Below are 24,033 nucleotides of genomic sequence, written 5' to 3'. Positions count from 1 at the left end.
CAAATGGTTCAAATGGCTCTGAACACTGTGGGACTTAACATCTGAGGTCATCAGTCCCCTAGACTTAGAACTATTTAAACCTGACTAACCTAAGGACAGCACACATACATCTGAGGCAGGATTTGAACCTGTGACCGTAGCAGCAGTGCGGTTCCAGACTGATGCGCCTAGAACTGCTCGGCCACAACAGCCGGCATGATGCGACACCAATGCTCATAGGGCTGAAGTCAAAACTATGAAGTCTACGACTTTAATGTTTATGGGGTAATGCACCAATATGAATGGCACTCCTTCCCTGACATGCCAAGCCACACCAACAATTTAAGGCTCAAAACACATGTTTCTGAGAGTACATTCATTTTATGTTCACCTTGGAATTCCTCCTCCAGACCAGATTGAAACCAATTGTGAGCTGGATGCAGTCCACCAGCTGCTGGTTGCCCTCCTGTGATGTAGAATATCACCACATTTTCTTTGAATACTTCTCAGAAAGAAATGTGTTGTGTCATATGTAACCAGTGTTTGTTCATGTGGCTGAGTGCAGTTTGTATTTGATGAGTAATTTTTCAACGCTTTGTAAAGGAGTGTGCCTCATAGGCCCAGAAAAGTTTCACACTACCCATAGGTTTGATCCACTATTGATTATATCAGTTTTTATGTCTCTTATCACTTCTTTCACCTCTTGCAGTGGAATAAAATGCAAAGTTAAGTTAGCAGCTACTCTCCCTACACAGCCACATCAAATTAACTCTGCACTTACCAGTGGATCCTCCGCTCCCTCTCTTATGAGCATTTGAGAGTAGTCTGCTTACCTAGGCAAAGATGAGAATTTAGCCAATGGAGACAAATCTCCAACACCTCCCTCAGCTGTACTAATACCACTAATCCTGTTTGATATGTTTAAATAGTCAAGCAATTCTCTTGTGTTTGTGATGCTACAAATTCAATGATGTATGAACTCTTCAGCGATTGGTAATGATACTATCAACAGACTTTATATATAGGGGCTCCTAAGTGACATTAGCCATAGTGCATCACAAAACTTTAGAAATGTGATGCTTTGTGGAATGCTGTGGAAATTGAAAATAATTAAATGTTTTTTGGACTAACTCTGACAAGGAAACGTCACCAACTTGTCCTCATATCTTAAGAAAGAAAAAAGCACATTCGCAAGATATCAGCCGCAGCAATTGGTCTTGCATGAAAATTTGGGACATAATACTGGTAGTACTCAGTTATGACCATCTGAAAGTACAGTTTTAAACTTCTGCATGCATAGGATGTTAGTCACTGCAGCCCCCTAGTGCCTGAGCGTATACATTGGAGTTAGTAAGATGTGTGTGAAGCACCGTCTTCGCATTATTGACATGCTTTGTTCATTATGTCATAGTGCCAATTTTCTAACCTGTAGCATGTACCAGAGTTCACTTTGATTTGAATGTTTTTGTGTTGTGATTCAAAAATGCAGTGTAAATGAATGAAACAAGTTAATATCTAATTAAATAAGTAGCATAGTGATATTTAACCTCTAACACAGCTGTGTTTTTTCCTTTTTTGTGTATTATTTTAAAGCTTACAATAGTAAAGTGAATTATGTTTTCAGGAGATGCACTATTCTTCAACATGATTGGCATGATTAGGTTGTTTAACTTCATTTCATAATAATTCTCCAGTTGTGTGGATTTATTCATTTTTGTTTTGATGTGTACATATAACTAGAGAATATTATTGCAAGATGGTGATGTTTCCTTCTGAGGAAGCTTGTTTTATAAGGAGGAGTAATTTTGCGGTCCAGACCTAGGTTTGTGCAGTTGCATAGCGCTTTGGGATGTAAAAATTTCATGAGGGACGTAAAGTACATAAGAGCTCTTAATATTGCAACACACTAGCAGCTGAAGCTGAACTCTTTTTTCCTTCTGGTACATCATTGTTTCTTTTGAACTGCAGAGAATTATTTTCAACAAACTTCATGGCAGAATAAATATACTGTGAAGCAGTAGTCAGAATGCCAAACTTTGTAAACAGATGTCTGCAAGATCATTGTGGGTGTGCGCCAATTATTACTCTTACAGCAATTTTTGAGCAATGAAGACCTTCTTTCTTAAATATGAGTTACCCCTAAATGTTACTACATATGACATTACTGAAAGAAAATATGTGAACTTTCAAATTAAATATTGTGTGGCTAAGGCCGTCGGGTAGACTGGTCACCTGGTGCAAGTCTTTTGAGTTGACGCCACTTTGGCAGCTTGCGCGTCGATGGGGAGAGATGGTGGTGGTGGTGATGATAATGATAATGACAACACAACACCCAGTTCCTGAGCGGACAAAATCTCTGGCCCATAATTAATCTCATTGCATTTTAAATTTACCTTTTATTCATAACTTTTTTGTTCACAAATGATGAATAAATGTTCTTATTTGTGTAAGTGGACAAATTTTTTTCAATACACTTTTTATCTGTTATTCATGAATAATGATAATAATATTTATCTGGATTTGTTTCTTTTTTTTTCTTCAGCCTCGCACCTGGCTGATCTCAACAATGGCAAATTGCTATTCCATGTGCTTGCTACTGTCTGTCCCTCCCACCATCAACCCCTTCTCTTCAACTATCCTCCTGTTCCCAACCGCTTTTCTCCCCTTTCCCACTCCACCCAATATTAGCCCTTGTGCCAGGTGAATTGCAGTGTCAGGCCAATGTAACCATGCAAGTTTGTCTGTGTTGGTATGTATGTGTATTCTGCTAGCTCTGAAGGAGGACTCATTCAAAAGCTCAGCAACATTTTCAGTTTCACTCTTCTACCAACTACTCCATGCCTCAACTATATGGTATGTTGTTACCTTTACTCTTTCCATTATCAATAAGACTAAAGCAATGTGTAACCAACATACCAAAAAGAAAATGCACTTTAAGAAAAAAAAGACCAAAGCAGAACAAAGGTGTTATCTGAATGGGACAGAAATTGGTAGATGTGATGTACCTGTACAGACAAACAAATGATTTGATTTCAGAAAAATTGGAAGACTTATTCAAGGGATAGAGCTTTCTCAAATTGGGCAAGACAGTTACACTTTTGTCCATCTCTGATCCCTATGCAAGCAGTTATTCAGATTGGCATTGATTGATATAGTTGTTGGATGTCCTACTGGGGATACCATGCCAGATTCTGTACTCATACAGTTCATTATCTTTATGCTGTGTCCACACAGTTCAGTAGCCAATTCATGTCCTGATACAAGTTAATGCTGTCTCTAATAACTTTATTGTTTATGAGTAGATAGAATCTAACCTTTCATCCTTCTTCCTCCTTTCCACAATGACTGTGGTAACCACAGACTTAACTTTTATTTTAATTATACATACTTTTAGTTACTACTTGCTATTTTGTGACTTTTTCTCTGTCAGATAATATTTCAGATGTTGACTACAGTAATGTTTATTCGTGTCAAAATAAATATTAGCATCATTAAAATTAACTGTGTAGTAATTTGTTTTCAATATATGTATTGCAGTTACCGTGATTTACTGGACACTTGGCAGCTGTGGAATCAAAGAGCACAATTTGACATTGTATTCAGAACGTGCTGTCCCAGTAAACCACCAGCACAACAAGTTTTCGTCTCGTGCAACTTTTGTGGCAAAAGCATATCAGCACAGATGCAGGGTCATAACAAAAATAGAGGACCATTTGCTCGTCTGGGTACTACAGCACAGAAACTGAAGGTCAGTGAGATTGCCATTCTTATACAGAATTGTCATTGATGCAAAACAATTGGTAATGTATTGTCATGTCATAACAGCAATCAGGATCAAATCCAAAACCATGGACATCAGTGATGCAAAGCACTTAGCACTGAAAGCACATTTATTATGAACACCAACATCCAGACACAATCGAACTGATCTCCTGGATGGAGAGTGCTGTTGTTTACGAGAGCATACTGAAAAGTAATGCTTCCTAATTTTTTATTCTGCTCTCCTGCTCTCAGTTTTGTTTGACATATCGCATGTCATGCATCGCTGATACAAACTGCAGAACTCTGCCACTACAGGGCTCTGAATTGTAGCATGCAAAATGGCAGTGTGTGACGTAACTGTGTTAGAGTGTGAGAAACAGGGCATAGTAGTCGAGTTTCTAATTGCAGAAAACGTGCCTGAGCATGGGGGTCAGTGGTGAGTGCTGAGACATTTGGAACAATCTGATGCCTGAGGTTCAATGCCATTAATCACCCTCCACAAAATTCCAACGTGGCCTCATCTGATTTTCAGTTGTTTCCAGAAATTAAAGAACACCTTTAAAAAAAGTGGTGCAAGCAGAGATGAGGTTGTGGCACCATCAACAAAGTCAAATGTTCTGCAGTGACTGTATCAGCAATCTGGTCTTTCGTTGTGAGAAATGTGATTCTTGCCAGTATGACTGTGTTTGGAAACTATTATCTAGAGTCGAAGAATAAGGATGTAAAATGTTAATAAAGTTTGTTTTATTTAAAAACCTTTAAGAGTTTTCATATAAGAAAATTGCAGCCATTACTTTTTATCATGCACTTGTTTACAAACAGAATATTTCAAAATATACCAACACTATAAACACAAGAAATTTTGAGAACATCCAGAAATGGTATATACTAAATAACAAATATATGCTGGTGGTTGGGTTTGAAATGGCAACCCGCAGCACGCCAGCTAGTGGCAGTAACCACTATGCCACATGGCATGCAGCACAGCTCATGGCATTTTACCATTCTTGGAGAAACAGCACCTCAGTGTGTCAGAAATTCTCATTGGTGCTGACTACAACACCATGGATCTTGATCTTCTCGTTCATCCTATGTATGACAGACCCTCACATTCTGATCATATTGTCAAGTCGTCTTCACTATAATGTGTACCGAAAATAGCCCCTCTCATGGAAGCTTTGCAGTAGTCGAATGGGTCTTTAGGTCCCTCAAACCTCCTATCATCAATCTGCACCTCTGGACTGTAATATGCCTTCATATGGAGGACGTGGATATGTGTCTGTGCTTTTGTCTTCATGATGCAGGGTTGTAGTCCTCGAATTCATATGTGATGGCCAGCAAGCGCTGAAGGGTACAATGTAGTCCCGAGTAGTGCTTTAGTAACTCATGTAATAGTCCTACTTTCCAAACAGGTGTACAGCTACCAAGGCTCAAGGGCTGTAGCTCACTGGTTGGTGCTTGTCATTGTTGCTTGGTCCTTCTCCTGGGCATCCATTGTCCATATACAAGCCAGGTCTCTTGCTCCTCTGACCCTGGTATGTATTTCACATAAATGTTATGATTATTGTCAATTTGAAACAGGAGCAGTGCCCATTATCATTTTAGCCTTGTGATTGTGAAGCTGGTAGAACTGTGTAAAGTCTGTAGTGTCTCACTTTGTGTGTGTTATACGCAGATGTCGCAACAGGAAGAGTTGTATTTGAATCTCTCATTTCGACATCAACATACAACGAGAGCATATCTACCATTGTCTTATTTATATGTTCTGTGAGCCCTTTCATCTGTGGATGGTAGGGAATTATCATCCTGTGGGTGATGTAGCAATGGAAACTGCCTCTGAGACTAGTCTGGACTGGGAACCCTTTCCATGATCAGAGATCAGCAAATTGCGTATTACATACTTCAAAATGATGTCTTCTCCAAGGAACCTTGTAATATCTGAAGCTTTGGCAGGCAGTACAGCTTTGGTGACAGCGTAGCGGTTGAGGGAGTTAGTGCAGACTATTATCCATTAATTCCTGTTCATCGACTTGGGAACCTTCATAAGAGGCCATTTCCAAGTTAGTGGAATGGTGCTGCTGCAAATGGAATCAGTATCGGATGCCACAGAGGTAATTGTGGCACATTATTCTGTTGCTATCATTACCCAAATAGTGTCTAATGAATCAGTGGAGATCTGGCTCATGATACCTGTATCTTATCCTCCAAAGTCTTCATGAATCCCTGGTGACCAAATGTTGGAATGTCATGGAAAACTTCAAGATGAATGGCTGTAGATTAGAAAATGAGGAAACATTTCTGCCAATCAGATCATAGTTTCTCTTACACAGTGTTCCATTTACTAATTGGATTTCTCCTTTGGTCAGTTCTTCCTCCTTCAAGGCTTCAGTGGTCTCCAGCAATGCTTGGATCTTTCCTCTGTTTAGCAGCAATATCATTTAATGCAGTGATGACTGAGATTTCTTCCATGCTGCTTTGTTCCACAAAAGGATTGGTTGAAAGGCAGTTGATGTCCTGTTTGCATCCATTTTGGTATATTACTGTCATTTTGTACTCCTGCAGCATCAGTGCTCATCTCGCCAGTTGACCCAACGGAACCTTCAGGCTAGTCAGCCAGCATAGAGAATAGTGGTCCAACACAAAGATGAATGGTTTACCAAACAAACAAACTTGTTGATGATCCAAACAACTGCAAGCCTCTCTTTCTTGGTTGCAAAGTAGTTCATTTCGGACTTGGAGAGTACTCTGGAAGCATAATGCTTTCACCTCTCAGCATCTTCCAAAATTTGTACTTGGACTGCAGCTATCCTATAACCACAACAAAAGTGTGAAGTTCAATATCAGTATTCTCCTCAGACACTGCTAGGACTGGAAAAGATGTTAGCACCTCCTTGAGGACAAGGAATGAACTTTCTTGCACCTTGTTCCAGGAGAATTTGGTGGCTCCCCACAGTAGTTTTCACAAGGGATGTGCCTTCATATAACTTCAAGAAACACTAATAGTACAAGCACATTCCAAGAAATATTTTCAAGTCACGAAGTGCTGAGGAGTTGGGAAATCTGGTAATGCTCTTATTTTTTCTGGATTGGGACCAACTCCATCGCTATTCACCAGGTGCCCCAGGACTTTTATTTTTTTGAAGAGGCATTTTTTCTGATTCAGACAGAGGTCTGTAGTCTGGATTCACTTCAACACAGTTGTCAGACCACTTAGATATTCTTCAGATATCCTCGAAAAAATGAAGCTGTCATCCAGGTAGTAAAGACATGAAGTCCTTTTAAGATGTCAAAGGAGGTTGTCCATCACATGTTCAAAAGTGAGTGGAGCATTACATAGCCCAAATGGCATAACTTTAAACACACAGAACCCATCAGGAGCTGTGAAGACAGTCTTTTCCTGTTCAGCCTTGTCAACCTCTATTTGACAGTAGCTTGTCTGCATGTCTATAGTTGAGAAATACTTTGCTCCTTTCAAGCAGTCTGGGGTGTTATCAATGTGCAGCAGTGAGTAGACAGCTATTGGTGGCAGCTATTTGATGATCAATTCTCACTGTTGATATGTTGTTTTACCATTGGCTGCTTAGACTGTCTTAACCACTCTGGATTTGAAAGCATCCAGAAATTGTGTCAAGTTGGCTAACAGTTGCTAACATTGTTCCTCAGTCAAGCAGAATCATTTTGACATTGATCCTCAGTCAAGCCGAATCATTTTGACATTTCAATAGTCGCTTCCTCCAATGCTTTGTCTGTAGTGGTAGCAGAACATAATTATTCATCAATGGCAATGAGCTGCCCATCGTGGATTGATTTGGCTGTTCCTGTGCCCATGTCTTTAGGTGTGAGTTCCAGCTGCTCATGGCAATTAGTGATACAGGGTTCTCCATGACCACCTACAGTATGAATTATTGTTGCTGGTATGTAGATTTCTTTGGTCAGATTGAGTAGCTTTTTGCAACTGACAAAAGCTTTGTAGTCATTTAGACATCTAGATTGACAAATGGAACTTTGCTTGTTGATGAGTCAGATAACTTCGCCTTCGAAGGTAAACATCAGCTCAAAGCAACTTTTTTTAAGCATGCTTATGCAAATAGGTTTGTCAGTCTGGAACTCTGTTCTTCCATGGTCTTATCATGCTTGTGATGCCTGCAAGAAGATCCATCCATCCAAGAATAATATAATGAGGATGTTGTGCTAAAATGACAAATTCAAAGGGCTGTGTTCTGTCATTGGTAGTTAGTGTTGCAATATACACGTTCATGTGACTTGGACATATTTTTCATTTATGACTCTTAATACAATCATTTTCATATCACTGAACATAGTCTTCATTAACTGGTGACAATAAATATTTGACTTTGCAGAATAAGAGTTGACTACCATCCAGACACGCTGACTGTTGGTAATGGCATTGATGAATATCCTTACGTCTTGGTCTCTGTCAGCAGTGAATAATTTTCATTTTGTGGATCTTACCTCCATATATGGTCTTCTCACTTAGTTTTCCTGAATTAAGTTGCTAGGGTACATCTTTACAGTGACAGCGAACACCTACAGCTTGTTGGGGAATGACCTCAACCCGGGGTACAGCAGTAGGATTTGCCCTACAGGTGGATTGTAATTGTGTGCCATTGACAGGTGTGAGTATAACTGCTTTGGTGATAGGTGTCTAGCAGTGTAGTAGTTGTTAAATAATTGTTTTCTTTCTCTGCAGTTACATACATGTCTAGGGCATCCACAGAGGTAACATTTCCGTGTGTTGTCCTCTGTGCTCCAAATGTCTGTTCTTCTGTGGGACTTTATACTCGGCAGAGGAATTGGTTATACCTTAATTGCCCAAAAGACGGGTTGTTACACGATGACTGCAGCATAAGTCTGATTGATAGAGTCAGTCTTCTTGGCATTTTCTACTGGTGGCAGAGATTAGTGCTAGATACACCTTTTCAATATTCTCTGTTATCTCCTGCTGTATGGGGTCGACATTCATGGCTGCTCTTTTGTGCTTACTCAGTCTCTTGGCTCTGGCTGCCATGAACTACTGTATTTCTGCTATCACTATTTGGTGTGTTTATGGTGTCTTCCACAACTGCCGTAGGGGCCACATTCAGGAGTTGTCTACTTTTGTCTGACTTTTTCTTTTGCATTTCAACAATGCACTGGCTCCACCTGATGAATTCCTTCGTAGTTGTGATATCCTTCAACAAATAGCTTGGTATTTGTCTTCTGTGAAGCCTATCATCAAGTGTGAGAACATTGCAGCTTTTGTTGTACTCGGATTCAAAGTGCGACATAGGCTCAAAACATTCTGTATATGGGACTGTGTCATTTCCCTGTGACAGTGGGCCCTGTTCTTCAGTTATTCTTCAACTAAATTTCTCCGGAAAACTCTGTTGGATGCCTGATGTGCTGTAGATAACTTACTGTTGTTTTGCAATCCATTGGTCTCCTGAACATTTGAACATAGGGAAGGAAGTATTATTTGTATGCTGGCTCTTTCTATTTCTTGTAGATGATGACTTTTACATTGCCTAATTGGAACCACAGTGTTATAAATGCCCTGAAGTATCCAACAACTTCACTGAACAATGCCACATTGTAGCCACAGTCAAGTCCAAACCCCAAGGCAAGATCACCAGTGTAGCACAACATTTCCCGCTGAAAGCATGTCTGTTACAAATGCCAACATATAGGTAGAACCAAATTGAACTCCTAGATGTAAAAGGCTTCCATTTATATAGACAATGAATTTTCCAGGATATAAAAACATTGTAAACATAAAAATTTTCAATAACCTTCCAGAAACAATAAATACTAAATAACAGATAATTGCTGGTGGTTGGGTTTTAACTGGGGACCCGCTGTATGCCAACCAATGACACTAACTGCTACACCACATTGCATCGAGCACAGCTTGTGGCAGTATTTTTTTGAGTGAATTGGCTTGTATCCATTTGCTAATTGTCACAAAACAGCTTCTACCTATTTTTTTGAATTAATTGTGCTGTACTCATTTAATTATGTGACATCTGATAACTGATCTGCCAAAATTGAAAATGTAAAGAGTTTGGCTATATTTGATATTTTTCAATTATTTTGTTTTTTGTTATTATACTGTGTTTATTATTTTATATCTTATTTGTATGACAGTTGCCTTGTATTTTTAGATGTCAGCATGCCCTCAGTGCCGTAAACCATTACCACGATGTGCTATTTGCCTCATGCATATGGGCACAGCATCAGGCACTTGCCCTGGAGGTGTAGCAAAATTGACGGAATTTTCTTCATGGTTCACTTGGTGTCAAACATGTCGTCATGGAGGTCATGCTGGACATATGGCTCAGTGGTTCCGGTAAAGTATTATTGCATATTAGACCTGACTTTCTCCCAATGTATACACTGTTCAAATAACTGATGGGAATGCAGGTGGGTGATGTTGTTGACAACCACTGTGTAACAAAACTGTGAAATTATTATTGCAGCAAAAATTCCAACATTGAAAGAGATTATTTGATTTAGACAAGAAATCTCAAAAGTTTGTCATTACAATTGTCTTCCATAGACATCAAGAATGCGTGATCATGGGAGTATCTTTTGATCACTTTGGCCTCCACCACTCTAAGATAACTTTGAGACAGATGCCAATGTTTACTGCTATAACAGTTTCCAAATATTACACATTAATAATTAGTTCTGCAGTGGCACATATATAGTTCGGTTCATTGTTCATACATATCTTAGTATGGTGTAACTCAAGAGTAATCTGCTTCCTGCTCCTGCTGCTGCTACTGCTGGAGTCGTCATTGGCCAGGTCCATTTCATCTGCAAACTAGATCAAGTTACGTGAATTCCATGAAATAATCCAGGTGCCAAGTCATTTTATAGTGGTTTATTTATGACAAACTGCACCACTTCTTCTTAGTGGGAGCCCACTCCACATGACAGGCTACATAGTCACAGTACTGTAACAACAAATAGATTATTGCACAGATGTGCGATACACTGGTTGCGTGTCAAAATTGTCTCCAACTGACCTCCTCTGAGCCTTCTGCCCCTCCTATTTATACATTTTTAACAATGAAGACAAGAAAACTACAGTCCAAGTTAATAAAATTAACGATTAAAAGTTGAACATTTATATGAGTAACTATCCACAAAACCTCGCTTATTTTATGTTGAAACTGGCATATACAATAAAAAAGATTTTTACATAGGATGTACATCATATTGTAAAAAACCCAGAAAAACAACAATGCTAGCCTAATTGTTCTTAATTATGGCTTCATTACTGAAAGAAAAATATTGCAAACATATATTTGACAAACATCAGTCAATTTGACAAACATCAGTCATAAGACAGAATGATAATGCCCAATCAGGCTTATGAAGGATTTTACTGTTGCACAGTTGCTTCTTAATTTCATTGAATGCCTCTTGACATTTAGTTGTCCAATCCCAAATTGAATTTTTCTTGAGAAGTTCTCTGAGACTTGGTGCATTAAGTGCCTGTGTGCAGACATATTTTTGGTAAAAGTTTGCCAAACCATAAGAAGATCTAAGTTGCTTTTTATTTTTGGGTATCAGGAATTCCTCTATGTTTATCTTTGTCAGGCAGAATCCCCTTTTCACTAACAGTGTGGCAGCATAAAAAATTTAATTCTGTCACCCCAAAATTACATTTCTCTAATTCCAGAGTCATACTGCCCTTTCTAATTTTTTTTTCCAATTTGCCTTAAAGTTTCAGTATGTTTTGTCCATTTGTTACTAGTTACTAAAATATCCACATAAATTACCAATTTGGACAATAATGCCCTACCTAAGACATAATCTAAAGCACAGATAAATTCAGCAACTGAAATGTTAAGTCCAAATGGCACTACACAATATTGATAGCTTTTCCCATTACATAAAAATGCAGAATACTGTCTTGAATCTTGTTCTAAAACAATTTGGTGAAACCCTGATGTCAAATCTAGACAGAAAATATATTTTGTGTCACTGAATTTATTCAATCATTCCTCCATGGATTCAGGATGGTCAGTTTCCTGTTCAAGGAATTTGTTCAAATGGTGAGAATCCAAAACAGCCTAACACTTCCATCTCTCTTAGAAACAACAACGGGTGGGTTATTGTACTGGCTGCTGCTCCTTTCCCCTATCCTCCATTTTAGCATCTTCTGTAATTCTCTATCCACTAATTTTCTTTTGCAAATTTGGACCCCATATGGTTTGATAAAAAATGGATCATGCTATTTCATTTTTAATTTACACACATAATTTTTAACTCTTCCTGGCTTATTACAAAAAAAGTCACACTATTCCCACAGAAACTGATCTAAATCTCCTCTCTCAGAACTAGATCCTTTCAGATTATGCTGATACAATAGCTCCCTACTTAGCACTCATATACAACCGCCCGCTCACCGATAGATCTGTACCTACAGATTGGAAAATTGCGCAGGTCGCACCAGTGTTTAAGAAGGGTAGTAGGAGTAATCCATCTAACTACAGACCTATATCATTGACGTCGGTTTGCAATAGGGTTTTGGAGCATATACCGTATTCAAACATTATGAATCACCTCGAAGGAAACGATCTATTGATACGTAATCAGCATGGTTTCAGAAAACATCGCTCTTGTGCAATGCAGCTAGCTCTTTATTCGCACAAAGTAATGGCCGCTATTGACAGGGGATCCGTATTTCTAGATTTCCGGAAAGCTTTTGACACCGTTCCTCACAAGCGACTTCTAATCAAGCTGTGGGCCTATGGGGTATCATCTCAGTTGTGCGACTGGATTCGTGGTTTCCTGTCAGGAAGGTCGCAGTTCGTAGTAATAGACGGCAAATCATCGAGTAAAACTGAAGTGATATCAGGTGTTCCCCTGGGAAGCGTCCGGGGATCTTTGCTGTTCCTGATCTATATAAATGACCTGGGTGACAATCTGAGCAGTTCTCTTAAGTTGTTTGCAGATGATGCTGTAATTTACCGTCTAGTAAGGTCATCCGAAGACCAGTATCAGTTGCAAAGCAATTTAGAAAAGATTGCTGTATGGTGTGGCAGGTGGCAGTTGACGCTAAATAACGAAAAGTGTGAGGTGATCCACATGAGTTCCAAACGAAATCCGTAGGAATTCGATTACTCGATAAATAGTACAATTCTCAAGGCTGTCAATTCAACTAAGTACCTGGGTGTTAAAATTATGAACAACTTCAGTTGGAAAGACCACATAGATAATATTGTGGGGAAGGCGAGCCAAATGTTGTGTTCATTGGCAGGGCACTTAGAAGATGCAACAAGTCCACTAAAGAGACAGCTTACACTACACTTATTCGTCCTCTGTTAGAATATTGCTGCGCAGTGTGGGCTCCTTACTAGGTGGGATTGACGGAGGACATCGAAAGGGTGCAAAAAAAGGCAGCTCGTTTTGTATTATCACGTAATAGGGGAGAGAGTGTGGCAGATATGATACGCAAATTGGGATGGAAGTCATTACAGCAAAGACGTTTTTCATCGCAGCGAGATCTTTTTACGAAATTTCAGTCGCCAACTTTCTCTTCCAAATGCGAAAATATTTTGTTGAGTCCAACCTACATAGGTAGGAATGATCATCAAAATAAAATACGAGAAATCAGAGCTCGAACAGAAAGGTTTAGGTGTTCGTTTATCCTGTGCGCTGTTAGGGAGTGGTATGGTAGAGAGATAGTATGATTGTGGTTCGACGAACCCTCTGCCAAGCACTTAAATGTGAATTGCAGAGTAGTCATGTAGATATAGATGTAGATGTAGATAAGCCATCTGCAACCTTTACTTTGTCATTACTAACTGTGAAAAACTAATACTATCAGAATTGTCCTCCTATTCCTCCTCTAAACCATCGATGCACATGTCATCAGAAAATTCAATTTCTCTTATATGACTACTGCAATTTTCTGTACACTTTAAATGTAATTTGGCCTCATCAGAACTACCAGATTTTGGTTCTGTGAAACATATTTTTAAGTTTTCCCAATAAAAAATTGCATTTGCTTTTATTATCCAATTCATTCCCAACAGAATATCTTCATTTAGGTCAACCACCACAAAACATCATTGTTCAAACAATAAATCCCCAATTAAAAATGAAATCAAAGCCTGTTTGGAAGTTTCCGTGGTTATTGTGGGTGGGCTGGGCAACAGTATTGACAGATATCCGGGATACAGCATAGAGTGTGACCTGGCAAAGATTGCATCAAAATCGAGTCATACCAGTGTTGGGTTTGTGTTGGTTCAGGAGCGCCATTACCGACCTCATTTGAGCTCTTCTGTCAGGAGAGTTAATTTGGAATTGGAACGGCTACTTGGATCTGGTGCAGGGTCACACATTGGTGTGGTTCCTGTTGATTCACTCTGTAGGTGGTACTATACTAGACATGGCTTACACCTCAACAAGAAAGGTAAGGGTAAAGTGGCTGGGCTGATAGCAGGAAACTTAAAGAGGGGAGGAAACTCTTTTTTTACTGTAAGATCAGTGTCCAGTGGGAAACTCAGCCAGGCAAGTACTAAAGATGTTAAAAAAGTTCAAGATACTCACAAAAGTAAAGTGAAAAATAATGTTAGTATATTGCATCAAAATATTGGGGGATTGAAGAATAAAGTTGATGAGCTTCTGCTTCTTTTTAGAATATATAGAAACTGAGAATGTAATAGATGTACTATGCCTGTCTAAGCATCACATTGTCACTGATGTGCAAAAGGTTAGCACCAATGGGTACAAATTGGCTGCACATGTAAGTAGAGGTAATATGATGACAGGAGGAGTTGCCATATATGTCAAAAGCTTCCACAGTGTAAAAAATTTAGAAACTAAAAAATTTTGTGTAGAGCAACATATGGAAGCATGTGCCACTGAACTAAAACTAAATGATGGCACTTTCATAATTGTAACAGTGTATAGGTCCCCCTCAGGGAACTTCCAGCTATTTCTAGAAAACTTGGATGCTTTGTTGTGCTATCTGTCAGACAGGGGGAAGAAAATTATCATTTGTGGGGATTTCTTTCCCTGAAAGAGTGTAATAGGAATAATGACCTTGCAGTATTACTCAGTTCTTTCAATTTGAGCTCTGTCATTGATTTTCCTACTCGGATAACAAAGAACAGCAGGACATTGATAGATAACTTTTTTATAGACCAAGATAAGTTTAAGGACATAAATGCTTATCCTGTTGAGAATGGTCTTTCAGATCATGGTGCACAGCTAGTTACAGTACATGACATAGCTCCATGCAGTATATCAAATCAGAATTTCAAAGCAGTGCGTTCAATTAACAATATAAATACTGCAAACTTTATGGAAAGCCTAAAGGAGCTAGACTGGGATGAAGTGTATATGGAACCCGATGCAAACTTGAAATATAACTTATTTCACGATACATTTTTAAGGGTATTTGAAAATTGTTTTCCCAAGAAAATAGTGAAACATAATTCCAAGAAAACATATAAAAAAGTTTGGCTAACTAAAGGAATAAGAATATCTTGCAACCGTAAAAGAGAACTGTATCTAACAGCAAGAGGGAGTACTGACCCCAGAATTGTTCAATATTATAAAAACTATTGTGCGGTAGTAAGAAAAGTTATTAAAAAGTCCAGAAGCATGTGTATCATGTCTGAGATCAGTAACTCTCATAATAAAATGAAAGCAATTTGGAATATTATTGAAAGGTAAACAAGGCAACCAAGAGCACAGGAAGACTTTAGTGCCATAAAACTGAATGACAAGTGTACTGACAAACAATCAGAAATTCAAAATATTTTCAATAATCATTTTTTAAATGTTGTGGAGAAAATAGGATCTAGATCTTCACTAGAAGAGGCAAGGCTACTAATAGAAGAGGCTATATCTGTGCAGTTTGAAACAACTGTAATTCCATCAACCTCTCCCTCTGAAATCAGTAAAATAATAAAGTCGCTGAAAAGTAAAAGCTCTTACGGAATTTATGGCATTTCCAACAAGGTACTTAAAGCTTGTTCCCCACAGATAAGTAGGATTCTCAGTCATGTATGTAATAGCTCTTTGGAGCAGGGTGTTTTCCCCAATAGACTGAAATATGCCGTTGTAAAATCATTGCATGAAAAGGAGGATATGTCGGATGTCAACAACTACCGCCCAATCTCTCTTCTGACAGCTCAATCAAAAATTTTTGAGAAAGTAATGTATTCAAGAGTAGCCTCCCATATTTGTGAAAATAAAGTACTAACAAAATGTCAGTTCAGTTTTCAGAAAGGTTTGAGGGGGGCAGTGCACAAATGCTTTAATTCATACTTAACTGGAAGAATGTAGAAAGTTGAAATAAGTGGTTCATATAGTGTTAAAATCAACAGCTGATTCCTCAAACTGGGGGGCTTTCAAGTACGGGGTCCCACAGGGTTCGGTCTTAGGTCCTTTACTGTTCTTGATATACATCAATGACTTACCATTCAGCATTGATGAAGATGCAAAGTTAGTTCTTTTTGCTGATGATACAAGTATAGTAATAACATCCAAAAACCAAGTACTAAGTGATGTAATTGTAAATGATGTTTTTCACAAAATTATTAAGTGGTTCTCAGCAAACGGACTCTCTTTAAATTTTGATTAAACACAGTGTATACAGTTCCACACAGTAAATGGCACAACTCCAGTAATAAATATAGACTTTGAACAGAAGTCTGTAACTAAGGTAGAATTTTCAAAATTTTTAGGTGTGTCCATTGATGATGAGAGGTTAAACTGGGAGCAACACATTGATGGTCTGCTGAAATGTCATGAGTTCAGCTACATATGCTATTAGGGTTATTGCAAATTTTGGTGATACGAATCTCAGTAAATTAGCTTACTATGCCTACTTTCATTCACTGCTTTCGTATGGCATCATATTCTGGGGTAATTTATCGTTGAGTAGAAAAGTATTCATTTCTCAAGAACACGTGATCAGAATAATTGCTGAAGCCCACCCACGGTCATCCTGCAGACATCTATTTATGGATCTAGGGATCCTCACAGTAACCTCACTGTATATATATTCACTTATGAAATTTGCTGTTAGTAATACAGCCCAGTTCAAAAGTAATGGCAGTGTGCACAGCTATAACACCAGGAGAAAGGATGATCTTTACTATGCAGGGTTAAATCTGACTTTGGCACAGAAAGGGGTAAATTATGCTGCCACAAAAGTCTTTGGACACCTACCAAACAGCATCAAAAGCCTGACAGATAGCCAACTAACATTTAAAAATAAGTTAAAAGAATTTCTGATGTAAATAAAATAGAAAGAAATTTCCACATGGGAAAAATATATTAAAAACAAAGATTCGAAGACTTACCAAGCGGGAAAGTGCCGGTAGACAGGCACAATAAAATAACACACAAACACACACACAAAATTACTAGCTTTTGCAACCTATGATTGCTTCTTCAGGAAAGAGGGAATGAGAGGGAGAGACGAAAGGATGTGGGTTTTAAGGGAGAGGATAAGGAGTCATTCCAATCCTGGGAGCGGAAAGACTTACCTTAGGGCTTAGGTTGGTGAACAACAATCGGTGCAAAGGTTAGGTAGTTGTGTTGTCTCCAAAACACGTTAAAGGGTGGGGAAATTCAGAAAAATTTCCAAAAAAATGCGTGTAAATGTATTGAAAGGACTGGTTATGTACTGGCAGGATATGAAAATGAGGCTAACAATTGTTTGGCGAAGAAATAATAACGTTTAAACCTGTGGGAAGCTGCTAAAAAATGATCGGTTATGTGGGAAAAACGGGAATGGAAATAAAACGAAAGTTGTTGGAAATAGCTGAGATGGTTGTTTAATGGGTGAAAGGAACTGAAGCTGTGAAGTAGTATTCACGAGTTTACATGAAATGTTTGTAAACTTGGAACAGTGGATTTTATAGCAGCGGTAATGTTGAAAGCGTTAACGTTTTTAGGTTATGGTTTGGAAGTAAATTACGTATTATATAATTAGCCAGGATAAAATGTATGGTAGATTACGGAAAAAGGGAAGATGAATACAAAGTGAAACTACTTGTACAAACAAAAAGAGAAAGTAAGATGATAGAAAAGATTTCAAAATGCAACAGAGACAATAACAAACGTAATTGTTGGGTTCAAATGAATGATGTAAATAAAATAGAAAGAAACTTCCACATGGGAAAAATATATTAAAAACAAAGATTCCAAGACTTACCAAGCGGGAAAGCGCCGGTAGACAGGCACAATAAAATAACACACAAACATACACACAAAATTACTAGCTTTCGCAACCGATTGCTTCTTCAGGAAAGAGGGAAGGAGAGGGAGAGACGAAAGGATGTGGGTTTTAAGGGAGAGGGTAAGGAGTCATTCCAATACCATGGTCTACCATACAGTTTATCCTGCCTAATTATATAAAACGTAATTTACTTCCAAACCATAACCTAAAAACGTTAACGCTTTCAACATTACCGCTGCTATAAAATCCACTGTTCCAAGTTTACAAACATTTCATGTAAACTCGTGAATACTATTTCACAGCTTCACTTCCTTTCACCCATTAAACAACCATCTCAGCTATTTCCAACAACTTTCGTTTTATTTCCATTCCCGTTTTTCCCACATAACCGATCATTTTTTAGCAGCTTCCCACAGGTTTAAACGTTATTATTTCTTCGTCAAACAATTGTTAGCCTCATTTTCATAACCTGCCTGTACATAACCAGTCCTTTGAATACATTTACATGCATTTTTTTCGAAATTTTCCTGAATTTCCCCACCCTTTAACGTGTTTTGGAGACAACACAACTACCTAACCTTTGCACCCATTGTTGTTCACCAACCTAAGTTCAACACAGGATCAACATAGCCCTAAGGTAAGTCTTTCCGCTCCCGGGATTGGAATGACTCCTTACCCTCTCCCTTAAAACCCACATCCTTTCGTCTCTCCCTCTCCTTCCCTCTTTCCTGAAGAAGCAATCGGTTGCGAAAGCTAGTAATTTTATGTGTGTGTTTGTGTGTTATTTTATTTGTGCCTGTCTACCGGTGCTTTCCCCCTTGGTAAGTCTTGGAATCTTTGTTTTTAATATATTAAAAGAATTTCTAGATGACAACACCTTCTACTCATTGGCTGAATTTTTAGATATAAATTAAGGGGGGGGGGGGGGGGGGGGGGGGGAACTTAAACATTAGTGTCATGCAATATTTTGTGTAATGTAATATCTTGTACAGACATCTTTTATTAACGTTCCACATCATTACAAAGTGTCATATTCATGATCTATGGAACAAGTATTAATCTAATCTAATCTAATCTTGGCTTGCTGTACTTACCTGTAGCTCCCTTAATCTTAACACCTGTTACAGGGAATTCTATGCATGAAGCACTGTTTTTCAACCTTTCTCTTAATTTACCAGATATACAACAACTAGGACTACCTGTGTCTATTAAGACACATGCCTTCCCAATTCTCAGTTGTTATTTCAAAATTGGACTTTACCAGATACCTCTTGTTTATCAAATTTCACTTCCTCCGTTAATAAATCATTTCCTATTTCTTTAAAATCTAAATTAATGCATGACTGTTGCTTGTTCACTGAAGCTGTTTGTAAATTACACAAAGACATGTCACTATTAAATGGAATTTCTTCTGGGCATGACAAACTACTGCTTTCTGAGTAAGAGGACTCACTAATTATACCTTTCTGACTGCCTGAATCATCACTTACCTCGTTGTTTATTTGTGTGTGTTCCACGACTTCATTTTCTCATATTCCAAATAATCATCATCACTCCTACATTTCACTTCACTGGTTTCTTGCTTATTTAAAACCTGTGAAAAATTGTAACCTATATGCTCAGATTGTTCATTCTTATCATTACTCTTAGCCAAAATCTCCCTGACATTGATAGAAAACCACTGACTTCCATGTATCTTATCATCACACATCAAATCATCAGTACCTACTAACTGACTAACTTCATCTCCCAATACTTCTACAAAAATCATCCCAGCAAGCTCCTCTTTAAACAAAATATCATTGACATTGTCATAATTATCATCACCACCATCATTGCCATCATCATCATTTGAGTCACATGCATCTGCATGGATCTCAGCTACAACGTCAAATCTCTCTACTGCTACATCATTGTCATCTGAATCATCTACTAGCGCATCAGTATTTTTGGGTACAGAGTTATCATTTTGGCTTTCTACTAATCAGACAAAACTGGATCGACATCATCATTAAAAAATAAACTAGCAATACTATAATCATCATCGTAACTATCCTTGTATACACACTTGTTGTCAAATAAATTTGTCAGGTCCTCATCACTAAGCTTATAACTATTTTGTGTCTTTGTGCCACTATTACTCATTTCTTTTAACATATAGTTACAAAATTCATAATGCTTATTTACATTATTAGCTTGGTAGTTCTTACTGTTATCTGTGTGATGTTGGTGGTGTGACCTATGTCTGTTTCTCCTACTCTTAGCATCGTTACGAGTTTTTCTCCTCACCTCAAACTAGCAGGCCCCCACTGATGTGGTTAATTGTTTTTCTGTCTACACTGTCTGTTCTGATTAGAGTTGGTGTTTTGTCTGTAATTATTACTATTTTGACCACTGTTCCTGTTGCCATAGTTATTTTGCCTGTTACTGTTATGACAATTTTGATTTTGAGAGAACCCACCACTCTGGTGTTGGTACTCTCCCCTACTTTGATTGCTTGACCTGTCATGACTTTGCCATGCATAGTCTAGCTTATCCACATACCTTCAGTTGTGGCATCTGGTCCATAAACTAGGCCCCACTGAACTCAGTTTGGTAGATGTCGTTTCAGTGAGTCAATCTGAATTAACTCATTTAAAGGTTTGTCTAGGTGTGTCAGTTTTCTTAGCTGTATTTCACAAACTCGTGCATGCTTAATTTCCCTTCTCTACATTTGCTGCTGAACAAAAATTCAGCCTTTGTCCTAGCTTGTCTGCTTTCCAACCAGAATTTATTTAAATACAATGTTTCAGATTGGTCAGAAGTCATTTCGGTGCTTATGTTCTGGTTTGCTGAGGATAAAGCTTCACCATCCAGAAACCGCTTATCTACTTTCACTTTTAACGGTTCTGGCATAGCAGGTGTGAAACTGCCTTCGCATTGATATAAGAAATTTACAGGATGCAGCTTGACATCTCCAGGGAAAGTTTTTAACAATACATTGGTACAAGGGTTAGAAAACAGAATGTTGTTATTGTAACAATTAGCAACAAGGTTATTTTCTAAATTATTTACCCTTAAGTTAACTGCATAGTTTTAACTTCAGCTTTTCTGCTCTTGATCAACTCATTGATAACATTTATTTCTGTGAATCAGACCCATTCCTCGACGACGTCAATCCTATCATTTATTACTTTTACTTCTGAGTCAATGACTTCACTTAAACAGTCAACTTTTGTTTCAATGTGGTCAACACAAATGTTAGTGTTGGCCAATTTCGTATTGATTGTATCTAAATTCTATTTGAAAGAGTTTAAAGTTGAATAGATTTTCTCAAAGTTACTATTCACGCTCTGATTAACATTCTCTATGCTCTTATTATTATTCTCTGTTTTCTGATTAACATTCTTTTCCTTTGAAATTATCTTTCTGTGGCTAATGAAAATCTGCCATAAGCAACATAACTTTTGTATTTGTATTTCTTACTTTCTCAGCAGTATTTGCAGTACTGTCCTTCTCATGTAAGTTGTACCTCAAGATTTGTTATAATTTCTGTATTTTCATAAGTTTCATTTATTTTCATATTTTACTGTTTTTGTTGTTTCAGGGAGCATCTGGAATGTCCTGTCACGGCTTGTAATTGTCGCTGCTTGTCATTGGATGCGGCAAGCCAAATTGGTCCTCTACAGTTGTGTAAAGCGTGATACTTATAATTTTGGAACAGTGCAGTTCATGATTATTCTTGTCTTTGCCTGATAGTGCTGTTTTCTTATGATATATGTTTTCAGTTGAAAAACAATAGCTTCAGTTTCCGTACTTGGGTAGTAAAGGGATGCAGTTTTTACTGAAGATCATTCTTGTAATATCCATACACAGTTTCATTTGTGGAAGTGGGGCAGTAGTCCTGCTTCAGTCCATATCTGATGTAGACTGAAGGACACATGTCCATTTAACTCTGGCTAAGTCAACCACAGGACTGCTGTCTTCTTCCACAAATGAAGCAATGTATGGGTATTCCAAACATTGTCTTAAGTGTAAACTGCGGAAATTGGTCTTATGCCCCTTTACCTCTCTGCTGCAAATTTGTTTGAATGTTACTCTCACTCAGAGCTCTCACATTGTTTTTGCTGAATTTGTTTTAAAGCTGAAAGGGAATAAAACATTCATGGATATTAATATACAGTGGTGAAACAGGTCCCTGTGACATTGTTGCATTGTGTGCAGATATAAGTAAGAGTGACTGTTGTAACAGGTCCTAAATATTCCATCAGACTAACTGTTGGTTTGAGGCATCACTTTACTCCAATAACTGTGATCTTAATTAGTGCACATGCTCTGTCATAACTGTAAATTTTCAACATTTTAATTCTTTTTTTTTAATTTAGTTTTTATTCTTTGAACTGGAACAAATTATCCTCCCCCCCCCCCCTCCCCCTTCCTTTTTTGGTTTAAGATCAATGTTAAACTGTCCCCAGTCTCTCTGTAAGACTTTGCTCTATAAATGTCAGAAGTGTGGATGCTGAGCTTCTTCTGGCAAATAATTGAAAATAAACTTTGTGTTCCTACCACTAATACATATGTATAGTAAACTGAATTAGCAGAGTCACTTGATAGGAACTCAACTTTTCTTTGTGTCATTTCTGTGTTCAATTAGCTGTACTTACACTTACTGCTACTTTTGTTTTGACTACTTCTGCTGCTAAAGCCATTATTGTTATCTCCATTCTCTAAGGTCATAGTGTAAACTTAATATTTCTTTTATTTCTTTTTGAGCAGTGTCTGTTGTTTGCTCACTTCTGATGTATACTCCACCACTATGGGTGCTTGTTGTAGGGTCAACTCCTACATTTTACCTAATCCATGTCCGCAGGTACATAATGTAGTAACTATTATTAGAAGTGGTGGTGTATCAGGCCCACAAGTCCTTCCATCTACAGTTTTGAGACAGATGGAATGAAGCTGTAAAGTAAAATACCTGTGCCAATCTGATCAATCACTTTGCCTTTTCAGTTTAATATTACAATAATTGACAACCACATTATTGTCTACAATTAAATACTTTTTATGCTGAGCAGATGGTCCAAAGAGAATAACTAATGCACATAAATCAATAACATTTTCTGATAATCTTTTTCTGGTTTTGCCCAGTTAATGACCCAGACGTTACTAAAATTCTATCATTTCCTTCAATGGGTACAACAAAACTGCTTCCTTCTTGCTGTAACGTATTTTTATTCACATTTCAAATACAGGAAAACTTACAAGTACCACTATTGTTCATAGAATGTAAATAAGATGTTCCTATTATTTAAAGAGCAAGAAGACTGAAATTATGGCATATTTTTGTAATTTCAAATGTTTTAATATTTGGTGTGTGCAATATGAGCATTGCTTTGTGTGTATATTTCATTTGCATGTCCTACAATATTCATTGTAAATAAAAATTTAAAAAATGAAAATAATGAAATGTCAGCTGAGGTTTCGTTTCCCCCCTTCCTCCTCCTTATTCTGATGTTAATTTCATTGCATATAACATGTTACCTTTTGAAGTGGAGGAGCCTCATTCAACTGTTGGGCACAGCATGAAACATTTCGATCCATATTGTGTCAAGCTTCTCTGTCTGTTTATCACTGTGAATGGATAGTCTAAAATTTCAACGGATGTGGTTCATTGGAAGATGGAAATGTAGATATGTTAACTAAAAACACAGACACCAATGCTATTTTTGGACAGTTTATTCCCATAACGTATTTAAAATGGATGATGCCAGGTATTATTCACAGTAGAGTCTCGGAATACATACCTTATCTGAAAAGGCCTTTAGAGACCCAACGGTACTGACAGACTGTCTCGTTATCCTGAGATGACGGGCGTCACTGGATGTGGATGTGGTGGTCAGCACACCGACACCGCTCTCCTGGCTGTTGCCAGTTTCCACTGGCCAACAACACTTTGCAGACCCAGACGGTAACCCACCCAAGTGTAACCCAAGGCTTAACTTTGGTAATTTGACTTTAACCAGTGGCAAGACAGTTGGCTCCCAGAATACGTACACAGTGATAATTGGTCACTGCTCACATACAAATACAGTGCTTAG

The 24,033-nt window shown here is 38.0% G+C and overlaps 1 protein-coding gene across 1 annotated transcript in view; it reads left to right on the top strand.

The window, feature by feature from the left end:
- The window catches only part of LOC126278300 (GATOR complex protein MIOS), a 191,188-nt gene extending 167,781 nt beyond the window's left edge, over nt 1-23,407 (top strand). The window contains exons 14-16 of the mRNA XM_049978316.1: nt 3,517-3,727; nt 9,903-10,087; nt 21,543-23,407. Coding sequence (XP_049834273.1) covers nt 3,517-3,727; nt 9,903-10,087; nt 21,543-21,639 — 493 coding nt within the window. The 3' untranslated portion in view covers nt 21,640-23,407. The remainder of the gene's footprint in view (nt 1-3,516; nt 3,728-9,902; nt 10,088-21,542) is intronic.
- Nucleotides 23,408-24,033: the final 626 nt, after the last annotated feature.

Source organism: Schistocerca gregaria, chromosome 1, assembly GCF_023897955.1.
Source record: "Schistocerca gregaria isolate iqSchGreg1 chromosome 1, iqSchGreg1.2, whole genome shotgun sequence".
Taxonomy (NCBI): domain Eukaryota; kingdom Metazoa; phylum Arthropoda; class Insecta; order Orthoptera; family Acrididae; genus Schistocerca; species Schistocerca gregaria.
This window is presented reverse-complemented; position numbering and strand designations above follow the sequence as displayed.